General features: G+C 47.2%; 1 protein-coding gene across 4 annotated transcripts in view; it reads right to left on the bottom strand.

Annotated features, from left to right (window-relative positions):
* LOC147032855 (uncharacterized) overlaps positions 1–10273 on the bottom strand; it is a 322720-nt gene extending 312447 nt beyond the window's left edge. Inside the window, exons 1-2 of one of the 4 annotated variants that reach the window (XM_085870793.1) lie at positions 10251–10273; positions 3131–3218 (exon numbers count right to left, since the gene is read on the bottom strand). In XM_085870793.1, the coding sequence (XP_085726919.1) occupies positions 3131–3197 (67 nt within the window). In that variant the 5' untranslated portion in view covers positions 3198–3218; positions 10251–10273. Of the gene's footprint in view, positions 1–1767; positions 2395–3130; positions 4860–10250 lie in introns of those variants that run through there. The other 3 variants (XM_085870792.1, XM_085870794.1, XM_085870796.1) reach the window with 3 other exon arrangements.
* Positions 10274–12772: the final 2499 nt, after the last annotated feature.

A 12772-nucleotide genomic window follows, 5' to 3' on the forward strand; every position in this document is an offset into this window, starting at 1 on the left:
CGTGGACGGAGTGCACGAAACGAAACAATGGACTTACGTCATGCTTGGTTCGGCCGGAAAGCAGAACCTCCTACGCGGTGATGAGGCAAGCTGAGCTCCCGCCGATGCAGGAAGCAAGCAAGCATTGCTCCAATTACGAGTTGCAACACTCAAGTCAAACGGAAAAGGCTTCCAAACGAAACTCGTGCACAAGACGGTGTATAAATAAGAAAAGAAAAGAAAACGAGTGCGTGACGGTTAACTTTCCGCCACGCGGCACGATGTTGCAATTTTGCATCTCTGAGCATTCCTAACGACCTGCAACAGACCTCCATCCCCCTCCTTCACTGCACAAATGCATAAAACCTCCACCACTCCCCCCCCCCTCGGAACCCTCACCGGCATTTTCCGTGCCACCACCTGCAGGGATCCCAAAAGCATTTCCCAAAACCCTCAGTAGGTTTTGTTGCTAAAACAATGCCAATCCCACAATCCCCAAACTCCAACGTGGTGCACCGTTTGCACTTAAAAGTGATCGCGCCCACGGCGAGCAGTCCAAAACGTTCGTGTCGTAACTCACCTGCAAGAGGCATGGGGACAGGTGCAATGAAGTGCAGCATATGTATATACATATATATATATATATATATATATATATATATATATATATATATATATATATATATATATATATATATATATATATATATATATGTAGTGTCACATATTTGATGTGGAATACGTAAAGCGAATGCATTTAATGGACTTGCTCCAAAAAGTCGTCACGACTTGCAGTGATTGCTCCAACTTTCCCTTTTGATATCAACGTGTCAACTGAAACGACCGAGTGTTTCATGCAGCATCGGCACGGTGTCGTGACGTCAAGCAGCACGGACAAAGTGCGGGAGATAAAGATGCAGACGAGCAGGAAGCATGGACGTGCAGAGGGATCGGGATTTCATGGACAACAGCAAGGATGTGCAAGATGGACAACATTTTGGAAAGGAAGGAGTGAATGTGCAAATGGAGATGTTCGAGCGCACGGACCCGGTGAGCAGCACGTACGTATGGATGAGTCGCGCGCTCTGCACGACGATTCGGCGCTGCCAGCGGCAGGAAGATCGTGCGTCGCACGGCATTGGGGAGCACGACGGACCTCAGTCTTGCTGCTCCCATGCACCATTAATCATCGCTGCGTTCGTCTCTGAGAAGCGTTTTGAATCGATTTAAGAGGTTCGTGTTTGGCGACGGAGTAAACTCGAGAAAACTGTTTATTTGAGCTTTTGTTAAACCCACGTGACCTATTTATGGGACAGCTTCGTGTTGAACGCTTGCATCATTGCATGGACGCACATCGTTCTGCTCTCGCGTCTATGATTGCCGACCCGTCTTCAATCGCCTCGACTCGCTCGCTTGTCGTGCCTCCCATCAGGGCCTACGGAACACCGCACACGGTCCATGTCGATCCTCGGATAACTCCAAATAGAAATCGCATACAAATCGCGGCATCAAGGCACCCGCTGGAATCGCCCGGAACACGTGATTGTCCGCTGGTATACCGCTTCGGTATGACACGCCAATGGCGCAAATTCCGCCCCAGGCGACTTTCACGCGCTCGTCGTGGCTTGGCCTCCTCATCTCACAAGATGAACCACGCAGCACCCCACCTACGTGCTGAGAGTGAACCGTGGGAGCCCGTGCTGGTCGTGAGACGCTCCGAGCGGTTGCCCGCCAGGTACCCTCGAGGCATCCGAGTGAGCGCGTGCGCGCCCAAAAGTCCCTTCTCACCTGGATGGAGCCCGAGCCACCTCGCTCGTTCGCTCACTCACGCTGAACGCGGCATTTTCTCGCTTCCCCGCTCGTCCCGTTCCCGCTGCAGCGCCCCCTCCTGACGACCCTCCGCCAGCATCCCGCGTCTTGCGCCGGTGGGTAGCGACGCGAAGCCCTGTGCCACCCGGGTTCCACAAAATCGACCGGAATCACCCTCCTCAGGTCCAACGCGAGGCTTGCGGTGCACTGCATGGATTCTTCATTGCTGCATCGCTCCGCGCAGACCTCGAACCGAAGAAGCAATAATCAAAGATCATTCGGATTCATTTGGTGGAAGATCCAATACAGGGGAGCGATTGCCGGTGAAAGGGAAGGTGGGAGCAAAAAAAAAAATTGTGGGAGGAGAATGACGACGTGGGTTGGTTGGGGCGTGCTCAGTGCTGTGCCCACCGAACGCTGGCTGCTTCTGACATCTCCAGGCAGCATTTTGAAGATCAGATGTGAAAATGGAGCAATGCAGAGCAAGCTGGTTGGATGAATGTGCAGAAGGAGTTGAAATCAAGACAGGACCTCGATAAAAAGCTCTTCAATCACTGGCTTGAAACTTCGACATCAATTCCATTTACACACACACACACACACACACACACACACACACACACACACACACACACACACACACACTGATTATATTATGCCTTGAACGATTCATTCATCATGCAAAGGATACTCACTTGACGCAGAAATGCACTGATGAATTACAAGCACAAAAAAAAGAATTCTGAATCCCCCATCTTGTGGGGCAACTTAGCATAACAATTGTGCATTTTGTGAGGAAAGCACCAAATTTGGCACACTAGTAGCGGATCATATTATGAATAGATTTGGATATTGGGCCATCTCAAAATTTTTGATGGCAGTGGAAAATGGCTGCCACAGCCATCGGTAGATGAATTTGAGATGGCCCAATATCTAAATCTGTTCATAATATGATAGGCTACTAGTGTGCCAAATTTGGTGCTTTCCTCACAAAATGCACAATTGTTATGCTATATTTAGCTAAGTTGCCCCACTAATTCATTGATGCTGGGCAACAAATCTTAATGTTCTTGTGTGTCAAATATAGGGATTGAAGAATATGGAAATTACTTCGATGTTAATTTAAAAAAAATTGATTTGCCAGAAGGCAATGTATTCAGCTTTCATCCCGAGGAGGTGTGCAAAGAGTCGATGAGATGTCGCCGAAGACGAGGTTTGCGACTTTTTTGTTTGTTTAAAAAAACATTGTGGAAGCCAAAGCTCGTGCCAATGTTTGTTTGAAAAACCTGTGAAGATAACAAACAAACAAAAAAAATTGCAAACAAATAGATTGTTAGCTCACCTGGAACGCAGTCCTTCGTGTTTATGGGACGGTGCATTGTGTGTCCGTCCATCCGTCCATACTTCATCTTGCAACTTCATCTCTGAAACTACACACACGATTTTCCACGAAACTTGACCACAACCTTCATCACCCGTGATGCACCAAAGTTTGTTCATGGCATTAAAAACAATAAAAAAATCGAGGTCTGGTGTGATCTACTGGGGATGGCGGGGGGGGTGGGATTGCTCCCCAAGATAAGTATTCTCTATAACATTGGTTCCATTTGCTGATTCCTTCCCACGTTGACTTCCTGCTCAGTATCATTATTCTACGAGGTGATCGCTCAAGGGTATTGCCCCTATTTTTAAATCCACCAGCGAAGGTGAAGGAGGTTATGTTTTCACCCCTTTCTGTCTGTTTGTCTGTCTGTTTGTGTGCAGGATATCTCAAAAAGTTGTGGACTGATTCGGATGAAACTTGGTCGACATGTTGGGTGTGTGGCAAGGATGAATTGATTTGATTTTGGTGAAGATCTGGATCTGGATACGAGAATTATTTAATTGCTCCAAGTGATTTTTCATCATTGAGAGATCAGGCTAAAAACGATATAGTACAGTACAGCATGATATTTCAAAAATATATTGGGCCTGATATGTTCTCGTGGATCAGACATTGCGTGGTGGAGGTATGCGCTCTACCCAGTACCCTTCTAATTATTATTATTACCACTACCATGACCATTACTACTACAACTACTAAATCGGCAAATGCGAGAAACAAACAAAGAGCCGGAGAAAAGTAAATAACTAAAAAATATGTCCAGAAATTCAAAAACATTGGAGTTGAGGGTTCGATCATATTGTTCATCATTTGTTGTCATTTCAAAATTGATTTTGGTTATTTGTCTCACGTATACACGATACATGTTATCTATAGAACGAACTCTTTCGTGTCAACACTTACATTTACAACGACTTGAACAAACCTCAAACAAGTAGAGGTACATTCAAAGTACACCGCCCCCATGCCAAGTAAATAAATAACAAACCCTCCAGCACGCAGTCACCAGGGCGCCTTCCGTACCCGGCGATGCCACCTTGCATGAGCACATGGAGCGGATTTGGTAGGGAGCGGTGCACAATAATTGATTGATTAATTGCAAGATTGAAAGAAATAAATAATTATCGTAAAATAATTAATTTCTTAATCAATTGGGTAATAGCATACCTAAACCACCAACGTTTCATCCAAATCTGTAACTTTTTTGAAAATTAAGTAATTCATGGAAAAATGAATAATTGATTAATCAATAAATCAAAAATATTCCTTTTAGCCAAATCACATGATCATTGTCATGTCCAAATATCAGCTTCCGAGCTCAAAGTGTGCCTGAAATATTGCCCGTATGAAAAAGAAATTAATGTCATTCATAAATCGATAATAATTAAGTAATTAATCAATTAATTGATTAATCAAAAATGTAAAATACTGCTTTGCCAAAGCACATCTTCACTTTTGTCCCCAAATGTCAGCTTCCAAGCTCAAAGGATGGCTGAGATATCACCTGGGCAAACAAACAAGAAAGCAAACAAACACGAAAACAAACAAACGGAGTAAAAACTGAGTACCCCCTTCCTTCAGCACCCAGCAATGATGTCATGCATTCGTTTTTTTTTTGTTTGTTTGTTTTTTGTATACCTTGTCAAGGCTCATACGAGAGTTAACACACAACGCACAGCAATGATGTCATGCATTTGTTTTTTTGTTTGTTTGTTTTTTGTATACCTTGTCAAGGCTCGTACGAGGAGTTAACACACAACGCACAACAAGGGGGGGCATGATGCAAGAGGGACGACGGAAGGACAAAACAGTGAGGAACAGAGACATCAAGAGATCTGTGGAAGAAAGAGGGACGGGGTGGGGAACAAGGGGATACAAGATGGACACTGCAGGGACTTTCAGGAAGGCAAGCAGGAAATTTGAAGGAGGTGGGTTTGGGGTGGATTAACGGGGGTAGAAAAGATCGAGGATTTGGATGGGGGATGATAAGAGGTGGTGGTGAACAGCTGTTTTGAAGGTCTGGAGGGAAGAATGGGATTGAACAGAGTGAGGGACTTTATTCTGAAGGTGGGGAAAAAGAGGAATGAAAGAGTGCAGGTGAGCAGTGATTCGTGATTTTGGTAGTTTTACCAGAAGGAGGTTGCTGGCAGATATTGAGTGCTCTGCGGAAATATGGTGGGGACAAATCGCAGACAGAGCAGGGGGGCGAGACCAAGGAGGAGACAGTAGAAGACAGAAAGCACACCGACCTGCCGGCGGTGAGAGAGTGAGAGGCCTAAAGAGTCAGCCTCATCGTGGGAGATACCAATGATCCGAAATGTCTTGGTTTCCACTGTGTGAAGCCGAGAAAGGTGAGAGGCAGGAGCACCAGCCCAGAGGAGAGAGCAGTACTCCAGCAAGCTATGGAAGAAAGCTTTGTATGTGGACAGGAGCTCAGGTGGGCCGACGAAGGACTTGACACAACGGAGGATTCCCAGTCAGCGACTGGCTTTGGAGGCAAGGTTTGAAATGTGGCTTTCCCAGGAAAGATCATGGCAGATCGTGAGACCCAGAAGCTTGAAAGAAAGGACTTCTACAAAGAGGATTGTTGATATGGAATCAGGCTTTTTTTATCCCTTGTTTTGTATACAACGCACAGCAAGGGGGGCACAGGACAAGAGGGGAGGGAGTGGGAAAGACAAAATAGTGGGGAACAGAGACACCAGGAGATCTGTGGAAGGGAGAGGGATGTGACAGGGAACATGGGGAATAGAAGATGGACATTACAGGGACTTTCAGGAAGGAAAGCAGGGAATTTGAAGGAGGTGGGCTTGGGTGGATTAGAAAAGATCGAGGATTTGGATGGAGGATGCTAAGCGGTGGTGGTGAACAGCTGTTTTGAAAGCCTGGAGGGAAGAATGGGAAAGAATAGAGTGAAGGAGTTTATTCCAAAGGCAGGAAAAAAGAGGAATGAAAGAGTGAAGGTGAGCAGTGATTCGTGATTTTGGTAGTTTTACCAGAAGGGGGTTGTTGGCTGACCTTGAGCGCCCTGTGGAAATGTGGTGGGGACAAATCGCAGAGAGATAGAGCAGGGGGGGCAAGGCTGGAGAGGAGTCGGTAGAAGACAGAAAGACCACCGACCAACCTGCGGTGATTGAGTGAGAGGCCCAAAGACAGCCTCATTGCGGGAGATGCCAATGATCCGAAATGCCTTGGTTTTCACAGCGTGAAGCCGAGGAAGGTGGGAGGCAGGACCACCAGCACAGAGGGGAGACCAGTACTCCATCAGGCTGCGGACAAAAGCTTTGTAAGTGGTCAGGAGCTCAGGTGGGCCGAGGAAGGACTTTGCACGACGGAGGATTTCCAATCTGCGACTGGCTTTGGAGGCGAGGTTTGAAATGTGGCTTTCCCAGGAAAAGGTCATGGTAGATAGTTAGACCCAGAAACTTGAAAGAAAGGACTTCTTCCAGAGGGTTGTTGAGAAAGTGGATGGGGGGGGGTTTCTAAATGGTCCTTTCAAAGAGACATAGTGAGAGTGTGAGATTTGTCTGGATTGAAAGACATGTTCCACGTGTTGGACCAGTTTGTGATTTTATCCAGATCTTCAGTGAGCGAGAAAGCTGCTGCTTGCCGGTCTGAGGGATGACCAATGGTACGGCAGAGGGTGGAGTCATCAGCAAAGAGATATGGAGGATTTTCCAGAGTCGGGGAGATCATTGATGAAAACCAGAAAAAGAACAGGGCCCAGAACGCTACTTTGAGGAACTCCAGCCTGGACAGGAAGAGGGGATGAAAGAACAACATTTAGGGCCACACGTTGACTGCGACAGGAGAGGAAGTCTGCGAGCCATGAGTGGAGATGGCCTTGGATACCATAGGAAGAGAGTTTGGTGAGCAGGGCAGGGTGCCAGACCGTGTCAAAAGCACGTGATATGTCCAGGGATACGGCTCAGATTTCCTGTCTGGCATTGAGGACCTCCATCCATTGTTGGGAGAGCAGAAGCAGCATATCCAGGGTAGAGTGACCTAGTCTGAAACCAAATTGATGATCAGAAATCAAGCCATTGGAGAAGAGGAAGGAATTAATGTCTGAAGCGCTGATGGATTCCATAACCTTGCTGATGATTGGGAGAAGGCTGATTGGTCTGTAGTTGCAGGGATCTGTTTTTGCACCTTTTTATGCAGGGCAGTGACGTTTGCTGATTTCCAAGCAGATGGCAGATGACCTTGAGCAAATGAGAGGGTGAATAGAACAGAGAGAGGGTGAGCAAGAGTAGGAGAGCAGGCTTTGAGGACATGTGGGCTGATGCCGTCTGGACTGGTTGCAGAATCTGACTCGAGGTTTGAAAGCAAGCTCTCCACCTTGTCAGGAGAAAAAGACACAGAGTCCAGGGACAGTTGGGTGAGACTGGGTGAGGTAGGTAGATAAAGTGATGGGTTTTGGACACATTTCGCTGCAAACACCGAGTTTAGACATTCAGCTTTTTCACGTGTGGTATCAGCGTTGCGACCATTTGAGGTAAGGGAGGGGATGGAGGGGGAACATACACCAGAAACAGATTTGATGCCACCAGGATTTTGAGGAGGGAGAGAAGTTTAAGAGTACAGACGAGAGTAGAAAGATGTTGTTTTCTGGCTCTCCTGAGGGTAGATACACACTTCTTCCAAGCTTTCTGGAAGGAACTGAGATTGCCCTTAGTTGGGTTTGCTTTCCATGAGGCAAAAGCAAGTTGTTTCAGGACGACTGCCTCGCCACAAGCTTCAGTGAACCAAGGGCGGGAGGAAGGGGAGGACAACTGAAGACGAGAGGGGATAAATCAGTGCATGAGGGAGAGCAAGTTTCTTTGAAAGAATTCCCAGGATGAGTTGATGTTAGAGAAAGTAGAGATAGGAGACCAGTCTATAAGTTTGATGGCTGCTTGGAGACCCTGCCAGTCGGCTTGAGGTGAGGGGGGGGAGTTTTTGAGAGAGGTGAGGGGGAGGCTTGGAGGGAGAAGAGTGGGGTGGTTGCTTTGAGAGGGAGGGGTGAGAGGGGTGAGTTGGCACTGAAGTTGGAAAAAAAAGAATGGTTGATGGAAAGTGAACATGCATAGCAAACTGGGGGTTTTTTTAAGTGTTAGGTCAGAGATGCAATTTAACACCATTCTTGATGGATGCAATTAAGGCGAATTCAGAGAATGGAGAGAAGAAACGCTGTAACAGTTGGATTTTTTAGGCAAGGAATGAAGGAAAGGTCGAATTGAGCGCAGTCTGTTTAAATAGCAGAAGAGTAGTGCATTATGATGCCGGGAAGAATACCATACGTGTGAAAGAGGAAGATGAAGCATTATAAGAGATCACTTTTGTTGTTATTATTAATGTTTGACAGAGTTTTCAACAGATTAGGTCATGGAAGTGTTTTGTCCGAAGCCTGATGTCCGTAACTTTTTTTGTCCGTAGCCTGATGGAGTACTGCTCTCCCCTCTGGGCTGGTGCTCCTGCCTCCCACCTTTCTCGGCTTCACGCTGTCGAAACCAGGGCATTTAAGATCATCGGCATCTCCCGCAATGAAGCTGAGTCTTTGGGCCTCTCACTCAATCACCGCAGGTTGGTCGGTGGTCTTTCTGTCTTCTACCGACTCCTCTCCAGCCTTGCCCCCCCTGCTCTCTCTGCGATTTGTCCCCACCACATTTCCACAGGGCGCTCAAGGTCCGCCAACAACCCCCTTCTGGTAAAACTACCAAAATCACGAATCACTGCTCATCTTCACTCTTTCATTCCTCTTTTTTCCCGCCTTTGGAATAAACTTCCTCACTGTATTCTTTCCCATTCTTCCCTCCAGGCTTTCAAAACAGCTGTTCACCACCACCTCTTATCTTCCCCCATCCAAATCCTCGATCTTTTCTACCCCCGATAATCCACCCAAGCCCACTTCCTTCATTTCTCCTGCTTTCCTTCCTGAAAGTCCCTGAAATGTCCATCTTCTCTTCGCCATGTTCCCCGTCCCATCCCCATCCCTCTCCCTTCCACAGTTCACCTAATGTGTCTGTTCCCCACTGTTTTGTCCCTTCCACTCCCGCCCCTCTTGTCTCATGCCTCCTTGCTGTGAGTTGTGTGTTAGCTCTCATACGAGCCTCGACCAAGGTATACAAAAAAAAAAAAGTGTTGTAGAAAAAAATGTCGCACGATGAAGAGATGAAGAGATAAGAATCGAGACACATGAGTGTGCAAGGAGAAAGGTAGGATTTTTTTTTTGTTTAAGATAAGAAATCGAGTAATTAGTTTGGAGGCATGGGGGACATTATGAAAGTGGGGAAGATAGAAATTGAACGTAATGGGGAGAAGAAACAGAAAAACACGATCGTACACGGAGGGGAACCGGTAGGCCTCAAGCCTCAAGGGTAGGCCTCAAGCCTCAAGGGTAGGCCTCAAGCACCCGGTAAGACAAGGTCGACAAAATCTCACAAAATAGCCTGATTTATGAAACAAAACCGAACGAGGAACACACAGTAACATGTAGGTGAGAAAATAAACAGTTAAAACGGGACAGATAACAACCGGAAACTTAACTTTGAGATTGTCAGCAGAGAGCACCGAAGGAGAACTGTCGACGCTCCAAACCCAGAACCGCAAGGCATTGCCTGGATATGGAATGAGCAAGGAGCGGTGTACAATTCCACCACTTGACTTACACTGAAGTTATTCATTTGAATTGGGCTTTAAGGTCCTGCGTCGAATCATGAGGTATTTAAAGAAGCAGACGATCACCCATGTAATGAACATCATTAGTTTCCAGTATTGGCTCCAGGTTTGCGTTAAACGCGAACTTATGCTGATCTCTAGTTTGTTATCATCTTTATTGGTTTCTAATCTCCAAAATATATCAGTAAGTGAAGATAAATTGCTTTTCCTTTGTTTTTGCAAATAGACCAACGATGCAATATGAACAAATATGGCGGCCTCAGTTGACGTGACGTAGGCGGTGACGGACGCGACACGATTTCCAAATCCGGTGGCGTTCAGAGTTAGAGCACTGATTTTGCTTTTTATCTTACATTTACATATTATCTATCGAACATACTGTTTGTTCGTGACTACCTTACTTATGTTACGATCTTACCTTACACTCATCACCGCTTCCGCAACAATATATGGAAATATAAGGAAATATATGTATATATATATATATATAAATATAAATATACCAATCAACATAATCATTCGGTCTCTGAAAGCATTGGGACCGGCTTCGTGGGTGGCGAGGCTCTACAGCCCATCTCACCGTCATGGCTTGCAAAACGGTGCAAAGTATCGGCCTACATGGCGCAATGTGCGCTGGCCAAACAACCCAGTATGTGTATGTATGTAGTATATGTGAGGGTGTGTTGAAAAGAAATGCCTCCTATTCTTTAAAGTAAGTTATTCGAATAAAACTAATATTAAAGTAAGATATTAAAATTCACGCTGTGGAAACCAAGACAATAAGGATCATTGGTATCCCCGTGATGAAGCTGTCTTTGGGGTGTCTCACTCTCTCACCAGAGGCAGGTCGGTAGTATTTTCTGCTGTTTCCTCTCAGGCCTTGCACCTCCACCCCTCCCACGCTGTGCCCTCTGCCCCCCCCCCATATTTCCACAAGGCACTCAAGATCCGCCAACAACCCACTTCCGGTTAAACTACCAAAATCCAGAATCACTGCTCACCTTCATTCCTCTTTTTTCGTTTCTATGGAACAAACTCCCACACTCTCTTCAATCCCACTCTTCCCTCCAGGTCTTCAAAACAGCTGTTCACCATCATCTCTCATCTTCCCCCATCCAAAACCATGACCTTCCCCCATCCAAAGCCATGTCCTTCCCCCATCCAAAACATGACCTCCCCCCCCCCCCAATAATCCACCCAAGCCCACCTCCTTCAAATTCCCTGCTTTCCTTCCAGAAAGTCCCTGTAGTGTCCATCTTGTTTACTCCGTGTACCCCACGGCCCATGCCATCCCTCTCCCTTCCAAGCATCTCCTAAAGTCTCTGTTCCACACTGTTTGGTCCTTCTCTCTCCCGTCCCTCTTCTCTCTGAGAGTTGGGTGCACCATTATGATCATGAGAGAAAGAGATGGTCGTCACAAAACTACTTGACCAAAAACTTATCCCAACTGGTTCAGCCAAGGATGTAAGGTCAAGAAGACGTACTGTTACGAATTTGGAAGCCTTATGCACACAGACATTCAGGTCCCCATAGCTCAGTTATTTTGATAAGTAAATGTGGATAGATAGCCCCCTTCCCCTTGTTTAATGGGTAATTAAATGTACATGCGCTGTGAGTTATTTTTACAGATAGGATTTTTACACTTATAACAACGACAACAACGCCATCTTCACTTTCACGCGACAACACTCTGCTCGCGGCATCCTTCACACGCTCGCCAGCAAGCGTGCATGTGGGCGGAGCCTAACATAGGCATGGCGTCCCTCCTTAGCCAATCGGCAAGGAGCAGGCGTCTCACCCGCCCCGTTTCCGACTCGGCACCATCGCCATGAGGCACGTGGCCAGAGGTGAGGACGTGGGCAGAGCCTCCGTCGCTTCGGCTCAAAGCTCCAGCCAATGAGCGGAGGGCGAGCACTACACGCGCGCCCTTGTCCAATCGGGAGGCCGCCATGAGTCGCGTGAGGACCCCTCGTCCAATCGGGAGGCGAGTGGTCGGAAAAAGAAGCCCCTCGCTCGAACGACGAAGAAAAAGGAGAGCAAATAATTGGGGCGGATCTGCTGGAGAGCGAGAAGAAAACAATCGGTGCCCCGTCTGTTCAAGCGCCTGATCTGGCTCTCTGCTCATCTCGTCGCGGGCGTGGTCTGTCTCTCGGTCCGCATCTCGTCGCTGGCTCGGGTCTCGTCACGTGCTGGAGCCTGGCGCTGCCTCCGCACCCGGTGTGCAGCGGCATCGAGCTGCGGGTTCAAGTCCCGCCGAAATGGATCAACAAGGGTCACACAAGGCGGGAAGGTCCATTTTCTTTTTGGGGTATTTGTGTGTGCGTGTGTGTGTCTGGGGCCCCGTCTTTAAGTAGTAACTTGTTAAGTGCTCTTTTTGCCCTGTACATACTTGCATTTCTATTAGTCGTGATTACTCTGCCCTTACGTGCTTCCCTCCTTCCCCACCTACTGTTAATAAATACCCCATTTGTTGAATGTTTCAGCTCGTCCTTTCCTTTATTGGTTGAGCACGGTGCCTGTTGGAGAATTAAAAATGCCGTTGCTGCTGTCGATGTACGTTTGGACCGACGGATCTCGGTAACCATCTGCTTGGGCTACACACGGTTTGAGCACGGAAATTGCTCGTCCCGTTCGAGCTCCTCCGAGGGTGTGAATACTCGGTAACTCGCCACATGGACCTCTGGGTATTTTGAAGATTGGCAAATAACCCTGTACCACGTGGTGGAATTATTGACGATTCACGGTCCTGTAAGGGACCCATACCCTCGGAGTTTTCCGAACGGTACAATCGAGATTCCGGGTGTTCGACAGAGTCGACCCTACTGCTCCACCTAGCGGTCATGCTCGCTGCCAACGCCCGGCTCCACAACAGCACCACAGCGAGATCACCAGAAAACATTAATCGTGTACGAGACATGTTCACAAGGAGCCCAAAGAAGT

Source organism: Eptatretus burgeri, chromosome 2, assembly GCF_056783735.1.
Source record: "Eptatretus burgeri isolate ZD-2024b chromosome 2, Ebu_testis_v1, whole genome shotgun sequence".
Lineage (NCBI taxonomy): Eukaryota > Metazoa > Chordata > Myxini > Myxiniformes > Myxinidae > Eptatretus > Eptatretus burgeri.